The 19,825-nt window shown below is 41.6% G+C and overlaps 1 protein-coding gene across 1 annotated transcript; it reads left to right on the plus strand.

The window, feature by feature from the left end:
- Positions 1–737: 737 nt before the first annotated feature.
- Positions 738–18,702, plus strand: ikbkb (inhibitor of nuclear factor kappa B kinase subunit beta). Its single transcript, XM_080434069.1, has 21 exons — positions 738–910; positions 1,556–1,691; positions 4,601–4,695; positions 6,742–6,862; positions 7,015–7,084; positions 9,029–9,117; positions 9,850–9,939; positions 10,601–10,725; positions 11,459–11,566; positions 12,137–12,266; positions 12,393–12,587; positions 12,886–13,000; positions 13,128–13,251; positions 13,736–13,887; positions 14,044–14,108; positions 14,480–14,580; positions 15,037–15,086; positions 15,576–15,675; positions 15,806–15,953; positions 17,035–17,205; positions 17,536–18,702. The coding sequence occupies exons 2-21, from the start codon at positions 1,590–1,592 to the stop codon at positions 17,593–17,595; spliced, it is 2,211 nt and encodes a 736-aa protein (XP_080290195.1). The 5' UTR covers positions 738–910; positions 1,556–1,589; the 3' UTR covers positions 17,596–18,702.
- Positions 18,703–19,825: the final 1,123 nt, after the last annotated feature.

A 19,825-nucleotide genomic window follows, 5' to 3' on the forward strand; every position in this document is an offset into this window, starting at 1 on the left:
GAAAATTCTGCATAATGAGGCACTTTAATTAGGTTTAGTCCTTACTCAAACTTTGAATACAGGACTGTAAGTGAGTATTTCTTGATACTTTTACTTTCAGTCATCTGATATGAGTTGCTATGAAGCAGAGAACTGCAGTGGTGTAAAGTAACTAAGTACATTTACTCAATACTGTACTTAAGTAAAATATTTACTTAAAGAAGTATTTCCAATTTTCAGTACTTTTACTTCTACTACTCCACTACATGCAAATATTGAACTTTTACTTCACTGCAATTATTTCAAAACTTTAGTCATTAGTTACTTTGAAGATTTTGATTATTATTACAAAACATAGCTACATTAACCACTTCAGCCTATACATTTCGGCCATTTGAAAATGGCCGAACATTTTCAAAAGATTTGTATACATTTGAAAACTTCTTTGGGTATGACATTCTGCATAATAAGTACTTTCCACTTTTGGTACTTTAAGTACATTTTGATACCTTTTGTACTTTTACTCAAGCAATTTTTGATTACCAAACTTTTACTTGTAACAGAGTGTTTCTAAATCGCAGTATTGATACTTTTACTTAAGTAAAAAATGTGAGTACTTCTTCTCCCACCACTGAGTATTTCTTGATACTTTTACTTTCAGTCATCTGATGATATGAGAGTTCCTACGAAGCAGAGAGAACTGTACTGAGCCTTCTGGGGGCGGGGTCAGAGAATGCAGGTTTACAGGAAATCTGACTTTCAGGAAGTAACCAAGTTTTGAGATGTGTGTGTGTTTCGGAGCTAAACATAAACATTACTAAAGCATTCGAATCCTTTTTAGATCGTGTTAAAGTTAATACATTTTTGTGCTCAATGCTGGGATTTCTTCTTTACACACACAGTATCTTCTCTGTGCAATCTACATTTCCAGGTAGGATTTAGTACACTAAAGTAAGTTGTAACATCACTGTAAGTTGATATTCACAATGGGATTTATAAGCGCGCTATAAGTATTTCTACTTTAACTTACTGTAAGTCATTCAAGGAATCAAGGCAGGACAAAATGACAGCTACAAGGAACGCATTGTAAGGAATTATGTAAAACCAACGCTTTAATAAGCAACCAGTAGCTCATTAGACCATTGTAATCCCGCTATATGCAAAGTAAACTGTTGTAGGCCTACAGTATTGAATGAAGTGGTTGTTTGTGTACAGGTGTTTGACTTACTCAGTGGTGGAAAAAGTACTCACATTCTTTACTTAAGTAAAAGTATCGATACTGCAATGTGGAAATACTCTGTTAGTAAAATTCCGGAATTAAGCATTTAGGCCTGCTTGAGTAACAGTATAACGATATCAAAATGTACTTAAAGTACCAAAAGTAGAAAGTGTTCATTATGCACAAGTTTTCAAATGCACAAAAAGTATTTTGAAAATATCAGATCGCAAGCTCACAATTATGCGTTGCATCGTGATGCATTGTGAGTTTGTAGATCTGCTATTGGAGGTTTGTCTCCTTATGCAATTACAGACTATAGTCTGTAGTAGCCTATAATTGTGTATGTGTGTGCTGTAGCCTTGATCAGGTTTGGGAAGCAGTGAGGTGAACCATGAACAGACCTCTGCAGCAACAGCAGAGCTGTGGGTCCTGGGAGCTGAAAGAACGGCTGGGGACAGGAGGCTTTGGAAATGTCACACGGTGGCAGAATAAGGTACTGAACCTAAACTCTATAATGCACTCTATATGACATTGGTTCTCAAAGTGGGGTCCGGGGACCCCCCAGGGGCCCTTGAGGGGGGTACCAGGTAGCCTGGTAAACCCCCCCTCCCTCCGGAAATCTCATTTGCATTTGGTTTCAGGAAGGAGGTACGCTGTGAAACAAAATGTGTGTCGCAAGCTTCTTCCATTTGACGGAGTGAGGTTAGGTACCAGGGGGTTCCCAGCAAAATGTGTTGATATAGCGTTTTGAAAAATCTTGATATTTTGTGCAAATCTTTGATCATTTGTTTTAGGTTTTTTTTACATTTTTAACTCAAATCTTGGCTTCATACAAAATGTGTTTGAGATGGGGGTCCGCAGCCAAATACATGTCATTTTGGGGGTCCTTGGCATGAAAAGAACCACTGCTTTATGAAACACTTGAATTCTTAATTTAGACATTTTGTCTTTGCAGCCTACTGCACATCTCTCAAATGATTAACAGCATTATCAGTCATGCTAAAATGCTTTTTTTTTGTCTCTCAGAGAATGTACCGGATGGCTGCATAATGGTCTGATTCCTTAAAATGATTCTTGCCAGCTGCATGCATGTTAGTTACACTGTTGAATTGGGCTTTTATAATCAGTCCAGGAAGTTGTCGTATTTATACACCTGGTCCAACAGAAAGGATGCTTGATGTGTGTCTTCATCATCTTTAATGATGTCATGCTAAGTCACACAGTGATAGTATTGTACAGTAATAGCACTTCAGTACAGACCACACAGCTTGGGAAAATGTACATGCATGGCATGCTAGCGGACCTTCCTGGACCCTGGACCGCCCCATAAAAGTCTGTAACAAGACTGTGGTTAGTTAGCATTACTAACTAACCACAGTCTTGTTACAGACTTTTATTTCCAAACTTAATTTAATTTAGAAACTTACCTACAATTGGTATGTTCTCTGTCAGCATAATTCATAATTGAATAAAGCCCCAAAAGTATGCTGAATTATGCTGCATAGTGCTTCAAAGGTCAATCATTTTCATGAGTAATCTTCACCAAAAAATACCTTCTCATCACTAGGAAGGAAATTAGGAAATTAATGGTTGTGTGCTCACGTTTCACACGCCCATCTCAAATCTCAAAGGTCCCATCTGTAATTGCAGTTACAAAAGTTGATGAAACATCGATTTTTCCGTTATGATCTATTGGATGAAGAGATTGTTGTCTCACTGAAATGTATTTAATAAGCTTTCGATATACAGATTGCACACATGAGACCACTAAATATGAGGTATGATGATGAAGTAAAATGTTCATTTATGTTCAAGCCAGACACTTGTCTCCAACCAAGTATATGTTATTCAAATAAATTGCGTAAACCCAAGTAATTTAACATGAGTGCCAGGTAAATTATTCTGCTGTGTAATTGTTTGATTACAGTGATGCATTGATAAGGAACATTGCCCCCCTAACAGTCTGGCTTTTAGAGGAAATGGGAGCGACAGGGAGGAAATGGGGGCGACAGGGAGGGTCGTGGTAGAGTACCACTCCTGGTATTATGATGATTTCACTTCCTCTTCAGGAAGTGATTTCCAGTCTTCCTGGATCAATGGTGATGCCATTACTGTTTCTCCCTTAGTTATTGTCGATCTATTTTAGAACATTATGGGAAATAGGAGAATGGGAGGCTTGCTGTGGATGATTCTATCAAGGTCAGGTAATCATTGCCAAAGGATGGGCAATTGAACCACCTCCCATTCGATGGGACCTTTGGTGGTTTTGGCAGACTAGTGCATGCTACTTTATCCCATTAAAACCGGGAAAGCATCTGTGTGTCAATTTAGATTTTTGCTATTCAAAAATAGCCAATGCTCACAGCGCGTCACTTCGTGCTGCGCTGCGAGCTTGTTCAATGAATCAATTAATCAATCAATAGATACATAGATGGATAGATACATAGATAGATACAATAAGACGCGCGAACGCGGGAAGCGAACGCAGCTCGAAAATAACAATAAGAAGAATAGAAAGGAATGAGCAATTGTAGAGAAGTGGGTGGTACAGTTAAATTAGTGAGAACAGGGCCGCCACAAGAAGGCTCCATACCGCTAGCCCCATTATTTTTGGGTCTTTTTTAAATGGTTATGTTTGTTTGTTGTGTTTTTTTTTTTTTGTAAATGTTTTTTGTCTTTGTAGTTGTTGAAATGTGTTTGGTTTAGGCATGTTGCAGGCTGTTGTGCATTTTAATCAGAGCATTGTCTACATTCCTGCATTCTTCATGGCCCTTTGAGATCTGTCAGCAGCCAATGAGAGCGTGAGTCACATGGGGGCGCGGCTGCACACAGGCAGTGCACACAATACTGCACACAGACACACAACCCGAGCACGGTTTCATAGTAAGCTCCACTTGCGCGGAGGCGCCGCTGCGTTCGCAAAGAACAAAAAAAAACGTGTGTGACTGCATGTTCATGCATGTGCTTTTGTGTGTGTATGTTTTTTTATTTATGAATGTTGTCTGCTCTCTCTCTACTTTTTAATGTTTTTAAATGGCTTTGCCTCTTTTTAATGTGTCTATTGTTTTTAAATGTGACAAGCACCATGAGTTGCGGAGAACGGCATTTTGCTCCCCTGTATGCCTAGTGTGTATTGTGGAAGTGACAATAAAAACTGATTCTGATTCTGATGTGTGTGAAAGAAGGGTCCACTTTAAGTACACTTTAAGTTGTCCCTATACATTCCACGAAAAAAGCAGATCTACAAGCTCACAACGTGTCACTACGTGACACTTTGTGAGCTTAGATCGTCTACTTTCCGCAAAGAGAATTTGTGTAGAGGGGGAAAATGAGGAGGCCAAGAAATAGAGCACTGTTTAGGGTTTAATTGGTTAAATGAACACTCTGTATTTCACTGTGTAGGACACCGAGGAGCAAATCGCTATCAAGCAGTGCCGTCAGGAGCTCAGTGAGAGGAACAAAGAGAGATGGTGTCTGGAGATCCAGATTATGAAGAGGTGAGTTTGATTTTAGCCGGATTTATAAGTGGTTGCACATCTGTGTAGCCGATCTTCAAGCTCATAATGCGACGCCGCACAGTGAGCTTGTAGATCTGTTGTTTTTGGTGCACGACACCATGCGCAACAAAGCATATCAAGCCCTTTTCACATGCATGATGTCAAATCAGTCAATAGAGATTTTGTTCTTTATTTGTTTTCTGTCTTGCCTAAGCATGCCTTAGATTGGGTACCCACAGATTCTCTGTTTTCTCAAAACAAGTACAGCTTAAAAAGCAGTTTGTTTAACTTGAGTACAGCTTTCTTTCCCTGGCATGCAAGGCAAGCAACCATTGGTTGACATGTCATGACTCAACATGGTACATTCCATAACAAACTGAGAGCTAATGGCTTTGACATCTATGCTTCATCTTAACATCTGTTTTCCAAGTTTTCTCAAAATATAAAGTGTCTAATTTTGGATCCTACCATAGTAAAAATAAAGAATAAATTAATTGACCCGTGACATTTCAAGATTATGAGCATAGTGCAGTTTGGGTTATTTTGGTCTAATGGTGGTTATTTCAGTCAGGGTGATATATGCCACCTCCTCATTTTGCTCCACGTTGGTGTACAGTATTAGTGTTAGCCTCAGCCAAGCCTTTGTTGTGGAGGTTTGGTTGGTTGGACAATGGAGGTTTGGTTGTGTCTCTGCAGTGGGATGGTAATTGGCAAGTGTTTTGGTTTGGTCTGTGTGGTACAGTACGTGCGTATGTGTGTTTTGGCATTTGTTGGTGTGGAAATGGGTGTAAAAATGGCTTGTTTTCGGGTCACGGTTTAACAAGTGTGTTGTTTTCAGGCAGACATGGTCTCGACCACAACCCTTCCCTGCGCCCACGCACAACTAGTGGAACAACCACAGGGCAGGGGACTCATACATGGAAACCTATTATATTATTATAGCTACTTAACACACACATTCACATGGATATATGCGTGGGCTGTCAAACGCGCATATACATACATTTGTGAATCCAGTACATCTTTTAGGCTGCACTGCCATGATTTTAAGCTCTACATCAACTTTTTCAACAAGTTGACATTCTCAAACAACATTGTTTGTATTTACAACGGTTTTGGAAAATGTTTGGAAAATATTGTAATTCTTTTAATATTTCCGCCTATAATGACATGACCAAAATAGGGACGGAAGGTTGAAAGTGGTTCATCTCTTATTCACTCTCCCAACTCCAAAATACGTAATCCGATAACCGCACAGAAAACACAAAAGAGTTGAGAGATGACCATTTCCACATTAAGTAACAACATTCTTGTCTCTGCGTCAGAAAGGGTCATGAGACCAGCATGTGATGTTCTGATCATGTTTGGGTTAGCAAGCCGTACCTGTCTCCTTGCAAAGTTCTCAGTGTACAGTACTTGTACTTTAAATGCAGCCAAGAACTCTTGCCGTAATGGGGAAAAAACACTGACTGATGATGACTTCATGACTGCCTATTATTCTAGTGATGGTTATCCTGTGTAATATCTACCTTTCACTGCCCTGTGGTTACATGTTGTACAATGTTATGATGAGTTGAGTGTAAAAACAAAACTGTGGAAGTCTGGTATCAATAAGTACTTGTTATCTTTACATTCTCTCCTCAACTTTTTATTGGGCCTTTTTAGGTGGAACTGGCCCAATGACAATGAGAAACACATTGTTTCAATCAGTGTTATACAATGAGGAGGGCAAGTGTGAGAGAGGTGCAAAAAGGTTACAAAAGCATGCACACCCAAAAGATTAAATAATTGCTGGACAGTAGAACTTGGGTAAAATGGAAAATGAGAGTCTGCACCCTTGACCCTTGTATTATACCATCAAAAGTGACATTTTGAGTGTCAAAGCTCTTCCTTGGGGTGAGAGACAGAGAGAAAGAATACTGATCAAATGAGACCACAAAGTATAAATCAGCTTAGAACGGTTTTGTCTCGTTGCATATCTTTGTTCTGAACTAGGTTTAAGCATCAGTAGATGAACATCTATTTGTCTTTTCTTGTGTTCGTCAGGTTGGACCACGTTAATGTGGTTGCAGCCAGGGAGGTTCCTGAGGGGATGCAGAGAATGGTGGGCACCAACGACCTACCACTGCTGGCCATGGAATTCTGTCAGGGAGGGGATCTGAGAAAGGTGTGTGTGTGCGTGCACGCATTTGTACCCGTGCGCTCGCTTGTTTACAAATGGGGGCTTTGTGCTTTAATGGTGTAGGTCTCTGTTATTCCATTCTCTCATCGTTAACCATGGCGTACAAGTATCAAGTGTCTGTGTTTGTGGGTCTTCAGTATCTCAACGTGCTGGAGAACTGCTGTGGAATGAGGGAGGGATCAGTCCTGATTTTGCTGCGTGACATATGTGAGTATTCTATATAACCCTATGCTCCCATGATGTGACCCTCCTAATGTTTTGTGTGTGTGTGTGTGTGTGTGTGTGTGTGTGTGTGTGTGTGTGTGTGTGTGTGTGTGTGTGTGTGTGTGTGTGTGTGTGTGTGTGTGTGTGTGTGTGTGTGTGTGTAAGACAGAGATTGCAAGAGCAAAAGAGCGTGAGCTGGCAGTGTGATTAGTTTCCTTCATCATAAGGACATGGTCACTCACAGTGACCAGTTTCATGATGTCAGCCTGAGTCACTAAGGATACAACTCACACTAATGCGGAAGCATACGTCAACAACCAGAGGCGCTCAATATACAGCACACACACATTTCAGCTTTCTGCTACGGTGTAAAGCGTGTATTTATACAAGCATTGTCTAAACAGATTGAAGAGGAGACCCATATGGTTCAAAGATAATATGCTTTAACACTGTTTCACCTAACCCCATTAGAGATGCATGCACACACCACACACGCACACACATGCATGATGCACACACACACACGCGCGCACGCACACGCACGCGCACACACATACACGTATGCATGCACGCACGCACGCACACACACACACACACACACACACACACACACACACACACACACACACACACACACACACACACACACACACACACACACACACACACACACAGACACACACAGACACACACACACTGAAACTCCTTTTCCTGTTAGCCATTGGTGGGCACTTCCTCATGTTGAGTGAACCCTGTAAACTGCCCCAGCAGCAAGGGTAAAAGTGTGTGTGCGTGTGCGTGTGCGTGTGCGTGTGCGTGTGCGTGTGCGTGCGCGTGCGTGTGCGTGTGCGTGTGCGTGTGCGTGTGTGTGTGCATACAGTATGTACTTAAACACTCACTCAGGGACCAAAAAAGTATGAGTTCTGCCTCATTTGCAACTCTTAGTCAGCACACTTTTTACTCACCCTTTGACGCACAACTGAGATACTCAATACTGTTTCAACTGTAAAATACGAAAGCATCTGTTTCACTCTGTCACAATACATCAATGATGTGCTATGTGGGCAATAACATACTTGGAATTAATTTGCATCCTATATTAAAATTGTCTAATGGGAGGGCAGGCGGGCAGACCGCTGACGTCACTCTGAATGAGACATAACCATGAAGAAAAAAGGGTTTTCAAAGTACTGCTTAACTCCCAAATGGTGTGGACTGCAGACTGATGGTGACTGATGACTGCAGACTTGCAAAGAAAATAATTCCAAGGCACTTTGTCGTTGATGAAAAAATATATAGGATTTATTTTGAGCAAGGCAACAAATTATGACCAACATATATGGGCATTCCCATATATGGGCATATACTGATGACATTGTTGATCTCCATATCACAGATACAGATATCTCCATATATGGGCATAAAAGGGACACAGGTAGACAGTCAGAAACAGACATCTCCATATATGGGCCCAAAAAGACACACAGACAGACGGGTACAATGGGTATTTTGGCAAAGCCCCCAACACTATGACTCAGACATACAGTATTGGTCGGCAGTGCGACGTAGGTGTGGGGGCCGCATAATACATGAACCTCTAGTACATTATATTATGTGTATTATATTGCAAGTTCACTAAGGCATGTACAGACACACACCTCGTTTAAATGAATTACAATGCATCCCAGACTTACTTCCCCTAGTGTAACACCTGGGATTTGAACCTGGGGTTCCTGTGGAGGAAGGAACATTAAAGACAAACATCTTAACCACTAGCCTATAGGGGAATCTCCCTTGGCTGGTTGAGATTTTAGGCTTTTGGTCTTCAGGCAGAGGCTCTGAGCCAATCTAGTACACTAGCAACCATGTGATTATCCATGATGTGTAGCGCTTTTTAAATGGCTGCCTCCTCCTCTCTCCTTCTTTCATCTCCTCTGTTTCCTGTAGCCTCGGCTCTGACTTACCTCCATAAAAAGAGGATCATCCACAGAGATCTGAAACCGGAGAACATTGTCCTGCAGCAGGGAGAGAAGAGAGTGAGTCAACCTCTGACCTCCGCATGTAATCACAGGCACACCCCACGCCGCAGAAAAGCGGGTCACAGACAGGGCTAACTGATATAATTTGATCTATGTGGAATAGGTACAGGAAAGCACAGCCACAATAAACATTTCTCACACCTTCACTCATCGAGTGAGCGTTGAGCAATGTCTTTGGAGAGGGACATTTTCAAGTCCGTGGTCATATCCCTGCAATTATCACAGGCTTATAGGATTGCATTGCTTTGACCTTCTTTTGTGTGCCTCTCTGTGTTGGGTGCATTATGTAACCTACCAAGTACCAACCCATCCCCAGGCCTTCAACAGGCTTTGTAGAAATGATAGAAATGTTGCATAACTGTGGCCAGACATATTAAAGATGTTGGTTCATGTTTATGTGCACAACATTTTATTTTTGGAATTACACCAGGCAAACGTATGTAAAAATTAAAAAAGACCGGGTGGGAAACACTTGTTTTGAAAGTTTCCTTTTTCTTTTTTTCCCCCCTTTTTAATAATACAAGACAGTAAAGCCTAAACGCTGGTTTAATTGTTTAATTAGGTTGGTGAGAGTAAAAGATGCTATACACAACTGGTAAAATAAAAAGTTTATATATCTGTATGTGTGCAGGAGTAGTGTGTTGTTGCGATGTCAGACAGTATTTATATGTAATAAATCTATAAACACTGTTGATCAACTCCTTCTCTGTCCATCTCCCCTCATGTCAGCTGATCCATAAGATTATAGATCTGGGCTACGCCAAGGAGCTCGATCAGAGCAGTTTGTGTACGTCGTTCGTTGGAACTCTGCAGTACCTGGTAAGTGACAGTGGTGGAAAAAGTACTCAAATTTTTTTCTTAAATAAAAGTATCAATACTGCAATATAGAATGTGTTATGTTACAAGTAAAAGTCTGGAATTCAAAATGTACTTCAGTAAAAGTACTAAAGTATTGGTATCAAAAATGTACTTAAAGTACCAAAAGTAGAAAGTACTCATTATGCATAATATCCCATTTCAAGTTTTCAAATGTAGAAAATGTAGAAAAATAGCAGATCAATCTTTTGAAAATGGCAGATCTACAAGCTCACAATGCGTCACATCACGATCTTGTAGATCTGCTATTTTCAAATGGCCGAAATGTATATAGGGCTGAAGTGGTTAAAAAATCTACAAAGTAACTAGTAATTACATTTTTCAAATAATTATAGTGGAGTAAAAGTATAATATTTGTCTCTGAGATGTAGTGGAGTAGAAGTAAAAGTACTGAAAATTGGAAATACTCCTGTAAAGTAAAAAATACCTCAAAATTGTTCTTAAGTACTGGTGCTTGAGTAAATGTACTTAGTTACTTTACACCACTGGTAAGTGATAAAACCTACGATGCACAGGGGCTCCTCTGTGTATTCCAGACAGTATGTAATAATAACCAGACCCATTTCAATGGTCTTTCATGTGATGTCCTCCTCCCGTCTCGTAGGCTCCAGAGCTAATTGAAAGGCAGAAGTACACGGTCACTGTGGACTACTGGAGTTTTGGAACGCTGGTGTTTGAGTGCATCACAGGATTCCGTCCCTTCTTACCAACCTGGCAACCGGTTCCCTGGTACGACTACCCTTCCAGCTAAAACTGTTTATGTGTGATGAGTCATAACACTCGCTGAAATGAAATGTCTTAACTTCCCATTATAGTCACATACAGTATGTTCCTTGATTCCTTATTCTTAATTCTTCTAATTCTTTCTTTGTTCAAATTACATAAAAGTACAGTAAACAGGTTTACAGTATACAAAAAGTATACAAAAGTAATAGTGAGGCAACGCTTGCTTTCTCTCATTAGTTCCCTTAAATAAATAGATGTCGCCCTTTTCATCTCTCTCAAATCATGAGATTCTTTATTCTTTGTGACCTTTCTTGCTCTCAGAGCCAAATAAATTACAAACAATGCCCCCATTGTCACCTTTCCCTCTCAGCCTTGACTGTGATAATAAACCGAATGGCCAGTTCTTCAGGAATTGGATGTGGTGAATGATACTGATAGGCTTATATCCAAAATAGACCAAAAATATTATGATGTGATTTGATTTCAACACAAAAAGGGTGTTAACCTGACCAAAGAATTCCAGGAAGAGGCTTTCGGTGCCCACGTCAATGCCCCTTGACGTTGGTAATACAAACGATGATAGATGTACCATTGAAATGTCCACATGTCCACATTTATACTTAGCTGCATACCTGTGTCGCACACCAAGATACACTATGGGTTGCTATTTTCGGTGCATGACACGCAACATAGCATATTAAGCCCTTTACAAGTTCCCTTCTTCTCTCCTTTTTAGGCATAATAGACTGAAGTTGAAGGAGGATGATGACATTGTGGTTTATGAGGACCTCACTGGGGAGGTTCGCTTCTCTAAGCATATACCCCAGCCCAATCACATCAACAGGTAATGGTAGCAGCCAATCCATTTCAGCCAGTCATGTTTATTCACTACATAGCGCTACACTACTACTTAATTATCCATAATTATTATATAGAAATAAAACCAAATACAACTGTCTGGGAGGTTTCCTAAACTGTAAATAGTCAGTGAATTCAAGGACAGTTAGTTATCACACACACAGGTAAAACAAAAATTGAGCATAAATTGAGCTCTAAATCTGCTATTTTCACTATTTTCTAAATAGTTTGTTAAGTTTGGGACACCAAACTGACACCCAACACTTTTATTTGCTCCAATGACGCAGTGAAGCATCAATCAATCATGTTTTTACGACTGACTGTGTAGCCGACCACACTTGGTCGTTTTGAAGCTTTTGTTGCTGCTATTGTGAACGCAGAAATAGACCGGCATGCCAGGCTAATGCTTGCCCGCAAAATGCATCATGGGAATTGTAGGAACGCGGAATGACCGAAATAGGCAGAAAGGATGATTGTTGTTTCTATTGACTATGATAATCATCAACGATGAACTGCATAAACATGTACATCAACAGTGTGATGATTTGTTGTGTAGTTTGTTGTTAGAGAGGCTGGAGAGGTGGCTGCAGCTGATGCTGAAGTGGTCTCCTCATTGGAGAGGCAAGGACACCCAGGCCACCCCCAGTGACTGGCTCTCCCAGCTAGAGAATATACTACAGCTCAAGGTTCACCCATCCATTCATTCATTCATTCATCCATATATTCATGCATTCTTTCCCCTGACCCTTTATCTGGTTTTGTCCCAAACACAGAAACACATTTTTTCATGCTCACTTTCTATCCTCCCACAGCTGGTTCACGTTCTGAACATGGTGTCTGCTAAGATCCTGACGTACCCCGTCTCGGCCAATGAGACCGTGGGCGACTTGCAGTTGCGAATAGAAAAGGACACCAACATCCCTCCAGCCAATCAGGAGCTGCTGCTGGAGGCGGGCCTGGCCTTGGAGCCCCACGGAGAGGCCATGCAGTGTGCTGTAGATTATGTGGTAATATACAACATAAGCACACACATGCACGATGTTCACCAAACGAGTATACGTATGCTGTGTTACATTGTTCTATCGCGTCTATGCTATTCCGATGCCAAAACTATGCAAAACCACAGAAAACACGCCCCATTGCTGTGATTGATGCAGAGGGACTGCTTGTTTTGGTGCACATGATAACCTATTCCGTCCACCATGGCATGCCAACTTGGATGGCACGCTCACCTTGAACCAAAACAATCACTGCCCCCAAAAATTGGTTTTGGAATGACATACACACTGTTTCATCCGTGTGTAGGAGATAGATGGCCGTCGGACGGATCTGCCTCTCGTCTTTCTATTTGATCGCTCCTCTTGCAGTTATGAGCCCCAGTTCAGCCCCCGCTCCCTGCCCGAAAACATACGCTTTGTCCGTGAGTACATAAATAGGGATTGGTTCCCTGTCTCAGATGAGTACAGCTACAAAGTTCTACGTTTGTATCTCGCACCTTGTTGATTTTCTGCATCTCTTTCTGTCCCTGTTCTGTGTCTTTCGCCCAGAGACGGACCCTAAGCACATCTTGCAGTACAGTCACCTGAGGAGGACCTGTGGTCAGGCGTGGCACACCATCCGTACCCTGAAGGAAGACTGGCAAAGACTGCAACAGGGACAGAAAGCTGCCATGTAAGGGATACACTCACACACAAAAAATAACGCACGTCCTCCGTCTCTTGGTGCTGAGCCAAACTGCAAAAACAGAATCAAGAAAAACAAGATGGGGGCTCGCAACTCACTTTAAAATGCTCCTAAATTGGAGCATTTTAATGTGAGTTGCCAGCCCCCCCAACACACACACACACACACACACACACACACACACACACACACACACACACACACACACACACACACACACACACACACACACACACACACACACACACACATACACACACACAAATATATATACATACCACACAAATATCTTCAGTGTTTATTTACCTTGGCGACTGAAAAATGGACCTGAGACTGTAACCCTATAGGGTTACAGTCTCAGGTCAATTTTTCAGTCAAATACTCCTGTGTCACTTAAGAAGATACTAGTACAATAGAGCGAAACTATTGAATACATACATACATACATACATCCGTTTTGTCTCTCTTTCAGTATGAGCCTGCTGAGACACAACTCTTCACTGTCCAAACAGAAGAATGAGATGGTGTCCATGTACCAGAGACTGATAGCCAAGCAGGACTTCTTCATCACCAGCCTTCACATAGACATGGACAAGTACCAGGAACAGAGATCAACAGGCATTGGTACAAAGACTCCCTAATCGTGTTAAAGATAGCACATTAATAGAAATACTTTATGGTTGGTCTCTGTCTGCACTGTAGGGCCATTATACTCTAGTATGCCTTGACCATACCATTTGTTGTGCCATTAACTAATACCAGTCTGGTTGAATGTTCTAGCTTCAGAGAAACTTCTGGGTGTGTGGAGAGAAATGGAGGAAATGGCAGCAGCCAGTTGCAATCAGGTACTGTGTGTGCGTGCGTGAGCGCATGTTTCTAATAAACTTTGAATCTAGAGTACAATACTATTACTGTAGCAACCACTTGAACTAAGCAACTATCCTTTCTCTTATTTAACTTTTTCTCTTATAGTAAAAGAGTGTTTACTGCTTTGTGATATATGACTGTTACTGTTTGCACCTCAGGACGATTAGCAGCTGTTGTGGCAGAAGCTACTCTGTAACAAGGAATAAACGACTGCTACTGTGTGTGTGTGTGTGTGTGTGTGTGTGTGTGTGTGTGTGTGTGTGTGTGTGTGTGTGTGTGTGTGTGTGTGTGTGTGTGTGTGTGTGTGTGTGTGTGCGTGTGTGTGCGTGTGCGTGTGTGTGTGTTTCAGGCCAGGGTGAGTGAGTTGGAGGAGGAGATGATGCTGTTACAGACAGATATAGTGGATCTACAGAGACAGCCGTGGAGGAGCGGCGAGGCTCTGGACACACTGTAAGAGAAGACAAACACAAACCTACACAGAGTGTTAATTTAACCACTTTCAACCTGGTGTCCCTGTTTTTTGGGGCATGTCGTTAAAGGCGAAGATTCTCAAAAATAGCGTAGGCCTGTATGCTTAATTTATACACGTCGCACACAAGCGTACAAGCTAACAACATGTCGTGAGCTTATAGATCGGTTATCTTTATCATACGAAGGTGTCAGGTTTAAGTGATCAACTCTGTGTGTACAGTATGTACAAACATTGTACACGCTCTGAGTTACAAAGGGATAAATTAGCACTGTGTATCTGTATATCATTCATGTCCCTCACTATAACCCCCCCTCTCTCTCTCTCTCTCTCTCTCTCTCTCTCTCTCTCTCTCTCTCTCTCTCTCTCTCTCTCTCTCTCTCTCTCTCTCTCTCTCTCTCTCTCTCTCTCTCTCTCTCTCTCTCTCTCTCCATCAGGGAGGGTAAAGCCATGGAGCTGTTCCGCAAACTCAGAGAGAAACCCAGAGGTGTGACTTTGAGATGCAGCATCACACTAATCACTTAAGTTAACCAGATTAACCATATTGTCCCTATTCTGGGCCATAAGTGTAGACCCCCGGGGGGGGACTCTGGTCATACACAGCGAGTATTGTTTTCGTAGGATGCAAGACACGAGACGTGGCTTGTGATTGGCTGAAACGGGGGCAGGGAGCGCTCGGCTGTGTTCACTTCACGATGATTTACGATTCTGTCCCTATCGGGACATAACTCGGAGTCGGCTGAAGCGGAATTCGCAACGACGCGCTCGCCTAAGCTCGCTCGGCGGTACCTCTCGTGGCTCAAGTCCGCTTCAGACGGCGTGCCTCCCTCGCCTCCGCCAAAAACAAGCGCTCCCTTACGTCTCGCCCCCCTACGGAAACAATAATAGCATACAGTATATAGGGTTTAAGTGGCTAAATTAACTTTTTTTTTCCTGTGTTCCTTCTTTCCTTCCCCTCCCTCCTTCTCTGTCTCAGACCAGAGGTGCTCCGGGGACAGTCAAGAGGTAGTTCGTCTGGTGGTTCAGGCCGTGCAGTTCTACGAGAGGAAACTCAGAGACTTTTACACACACCTCAGGTACACGCACGCACGCACAAAGACACAATATAATGTAGTTACTCAAAGCTGAGTACAGTACAGTGAACCTTTTGCAATCTTACAAATTGTAAACTACTTACGGTACTTGTGTGTGTTGTGTGTTTGGCAGTAAGACGGTGGTGTGTCGTCAGCGTGTGATGGAGTTGTTGCCCAAGGTGGAGGGAGTGGTGCAGAGGATGGCGGAGAGCGAACAGGTCCTCATGAGTCTACAGGAGAAAAGACAGAGAGAGCTGTGGAACCTTCTCAAAGTAGCCTGCGTCAGTGCACTTCTTCCATCTTTGTCTATACTTATGAGGACCGTTGACTGATATCCATGAAATGCATTCACCACCTAATCCCTAAACCCTCTGTACTACGCGACTGGTTATCATTTTATCCCAATTTAGTCTTTATGCCAATTCCTAATTCCATGTAGGAAAATAAGTATCTCCTCCTCACACAGTGAGGAGTTTCACTGGGAGTACGTAACGCATGTGGAGGAACATGCTACTCTCCCCAGTTCTGCTCCCTGCTGAACAGCAACCTGTAGGAGTCATTAATGCAGCGACAAGGATGGCCCTCCCCTGCCCGCTTCCCATTTGTATTTGTTGGAACCATCCTCCTATAATTTGACAAACCTCTGTGGTGGGTGGTCGGTGGTGAGCCCAAAACTGTCTGCCCGGTTCTCCTCAGTGGCTGGAGCAATTGATCTGCATTTGCACACAGCCATTGACCATTACCATCTGCAGGCAACTGCGAAGCCCCTTTATCGATTTCACCAAATCTCAGCATATCCCCCCACGGGTATGGACTAGTAGATATAAATACTGTAGGTGGGCGCCTCATTGGCCACTGGGCCGCACAGTCAACGCCTCCCCCATGTTATTGGGCACGTTGCATAACTCCACTCCAAGAAACATGCCTGAGTACATTAGAATAAAACTTTATAATGTTTTATAACCATTACTGTTACTATCTTCCATTTGGTTACATTTGTACAGTCTCATCGTTACAAATGAACACTACAGTGTAGCCCCATGAAAAGCGAGGACCAGAACACTCTCATCCGTTTAAACTTTGGATTGTTCTCATCTTTATCACATCTTGAGCACACATACAGTACTGTACACACAGTACTGTACACACACACGCACGCACACGCACACACACACACACACACACACACACACACACACACACACACACACACACACACACACACACACACACACACACACACACACACACACACACACACACACACACAAACAAACACCAAAAATAGCAGACCTACACGCTTGTAGAGTGGCTATTTTTGCCACAATGCGACAATGTATGAACCAAGCTTTTCTCTCATAGAGCAAGGTGAGAAGCCCGGTGAGTGGGAGTCCTGATGGCATACGGACCCCATCCTCTGTACCTCCTCTGCTGACCCCCAACCAGTCCCTGGTGGAGGAGAGCAGGACATTTGAGAGCCGACTCCAGAGCCTTCTGCATGACACCATCCAAGAGTCAGAGAACAACATGGAGGTACACACACACACACACACACACACACACACACACACACACACGCACACACACACACACACACACACACACAGTCACACACACACACACACAACCTCACAGTTGTTATTATCTAGTTATATTGCTCTTTTCAGCGCTGATCGTGCATGTATGGGGATCTGCAGCCTGTGGATAAGTGCATTTACTCAGGGCCACATGTTGGTGTACACAACAATGTTTCAAATACTACAGTCCGTCAGTAAATGCACAAAATATCAAAATATACATTACATCTTTTCCTCAACATTCATGTAAACTGATGCAATTGTAACGCTCTCCATCCATCTCTAGATGCTGAGAGAATGGACTTGGCTGAATGGAGGGCAGAGTTTCTCCAGTGATCTCTCCTGAATGTATCTTTGGCTTGGTGCTGGCCTAAAACGCCACACTCTACTGCCCCTTTGTGGATGTGATGGCAAACTGCTTTAAGATGCCCTGGTTGGCGTTATTTAAGACGTGGTATGCCCCGAGTGATTGGCTACTGACTGTTATTGGCTTACCGTATATCCATGTCATCGTGATATTTGTAATTTTCCAGTTGATCGGTCACTTCAATCAAACACAGTGTTGGAGAGTGTTGTGCCAATAATTTCGAGAAAACCTTAAACAAATCACATGTATTTACCATAGCAGATATTATTTATTCACTCAGGTAACGGTATTAATTTTAATTCAGCAAGTACAAGCCATTCTTGTAATTTAATTGCACAAAAGTAAAGAAAGAAAGAATTTTGAACCATGCTATATTTTGTTTAAATGGCTGTCATGCAGCTTGATTCCTCACGGAAAATGTGATCTGTTGAAAAAAAAGAACATATATAATCAGAACATTCCTATGTTATGGACTGCACAGTGAACAGGGCTTGAAATTCCATGTCTTTTTCTATTTAAATGAGATGTATATATTGGCACATTTTATGCTCATTCATGGAAACAAAACAAAGATTGAATATAGCCGCAAAGTGGTGATTCAGGGGTTGAAGCCAACACGTTGTCTTAGAAGTTGAAAGCTGCAACGGAGAGTAGGGAACTGTTTTTTTAATAACAATCAGATAGACTCGAATTTTGTCCCACACCCTTTTTTGGCAACGCCCTCGTCACGTCCCTATACTGTTCAATTTCAAAAACATTTTGCGGACATGTTTCAATGGTGTAATTAAACATTAATTAAACCACCTAAATTGGTGATGTTTTTATAAACTAATTGATTTATGGCCACATTTGCGCCAGGCCATGATCGTGTTAGGAACTGACGGTGCCTTATACCGTATATGGTGTTTTCAAAATAATTTTATACGACTTCAAATGTTTTATAAAACATATTCTGTGAGTTTTTTGTAATGATTTGACAATCACAATGTTTTATTTATAATGTGATTTGTGTTCAGCCACACCCATATTGTTCATTTGTAGCACACCCTTGTGGATTTGAAATAAACTTTCAAGGTATGTTTCAGATACTTACGTACAGTGTACATATCCTGCAAGGTTAATAATGATTGGCCCAACAGTTGTTGACTTTGGTCTATGTATGTGCCAAGTCATGCCCCTTCGAAGTTTATTCATCAGTATCTTCAAAACTAAATAAGATGTCAAGTTGTATGTCAATTGTCCACAGATTTCTGTAGCAATCAGACTTACAGTACATTTTAGACAAATTTTGTTTTGCCAATTTTTTTTAATGGAAAATCTAGCCAGACCAATGTTTTAAGTTCTTGAGGCAGATTTGTAGAGTGGGGATAGACGGATATAGGAGTTGTAGGAGTTATGCATTTATAATTAATTTATTCCAAAATGTATTATTGCGCTCCAATCAGGCCATATTTGTTGTGCAATGCACACAACCAATCATTGGTGAAAATGTCAAATTTGCAAACCTGCGGCAGAAGAAAAGCCGCAGGCTGGAACCCATGTCATTTGCAACAACAAAAAAACATCATTTGTGATGTTTATACATTTACTGTATATGTTTGTTATCTCTCAATGTTATTTATTGAGAAATTAAGCAAAAATGTCACCCTTTCCTGTTTCACTTATATATGTCTTGGCATATGGTATGATTGTGAGTAATTGCTACAGTGTGGAGGTAGATATGTCTATGTCTAAGCATTTGTGAGAACAGATCTTCAATCCGTGTGTAAATGTATAATATGAAACAAATATAAAACATTAGCAAATACACAAAAAAGATTTGTAAACTCGCAAAACACATAAAAAACCGAATCTGTGAATACATAACATTTATTTACAAATAACAGGCATTTGTTGGTCCAATTTTTGGGGGGGAATTGAAAAGGAATTTGTGGATTTCAATTCTGCACTTCTGGATTTGCATTTTACACACACTTTCCACCTCAGAAACTAACAGTTAACAAACTTGGCAAATAGGTTCAATATCTCACTCTCACCCACTACTCGGGAAAGAAATTGCACCAATTGAGGTAGTGCTATAACAAGCCACTTTATGCTTGATGAACTTGATGAATCCATTTGACATTCTGTGACCTCTCTCTCTCTCGTGCACAGTAACGTCTGAGACACTTTCACAGCAGAGCCGCTCTGTTTCACAGGAGTAGGCTAC

The sequence above is a fragment of the Gymnoscopelus braueri genome (assembly GCF_963280865.1).
Source record: "Gymnoscopelus braueri genome assembly, chromosome: 7".
NCBI lineage: Eukaryota > Metazoa > Chordata > Actinopteri > Myctophiformes > Myctophidae > Gymnoscopelus > Gymnoscopelus braueri.

Bases quoted from the DNA above. Each gene is read 5' to 3' on its own strand.
- ikbkb (XM_080434069.1), top strand. From the start codon at position 1,590: ATGAACAGACCTCTGCAGCAACAGCAGAGCTGTGGGTCCTGGGAGCTG. The intron at 1,692-4,600 runs GTACTGAACCTA...TTCACTGTGTAG, and splicing joins TCACACGGTGGCAGAATAAG to GACACCGAGGAGCAAATCGC. The intron at 4,696-6,741 runs GTGAGTTTGATT...TGTGTTCGTCAG, and splicing joins GAGATCCAGATTATGAAGAG to GTTGGACCACGTTAATGTGG.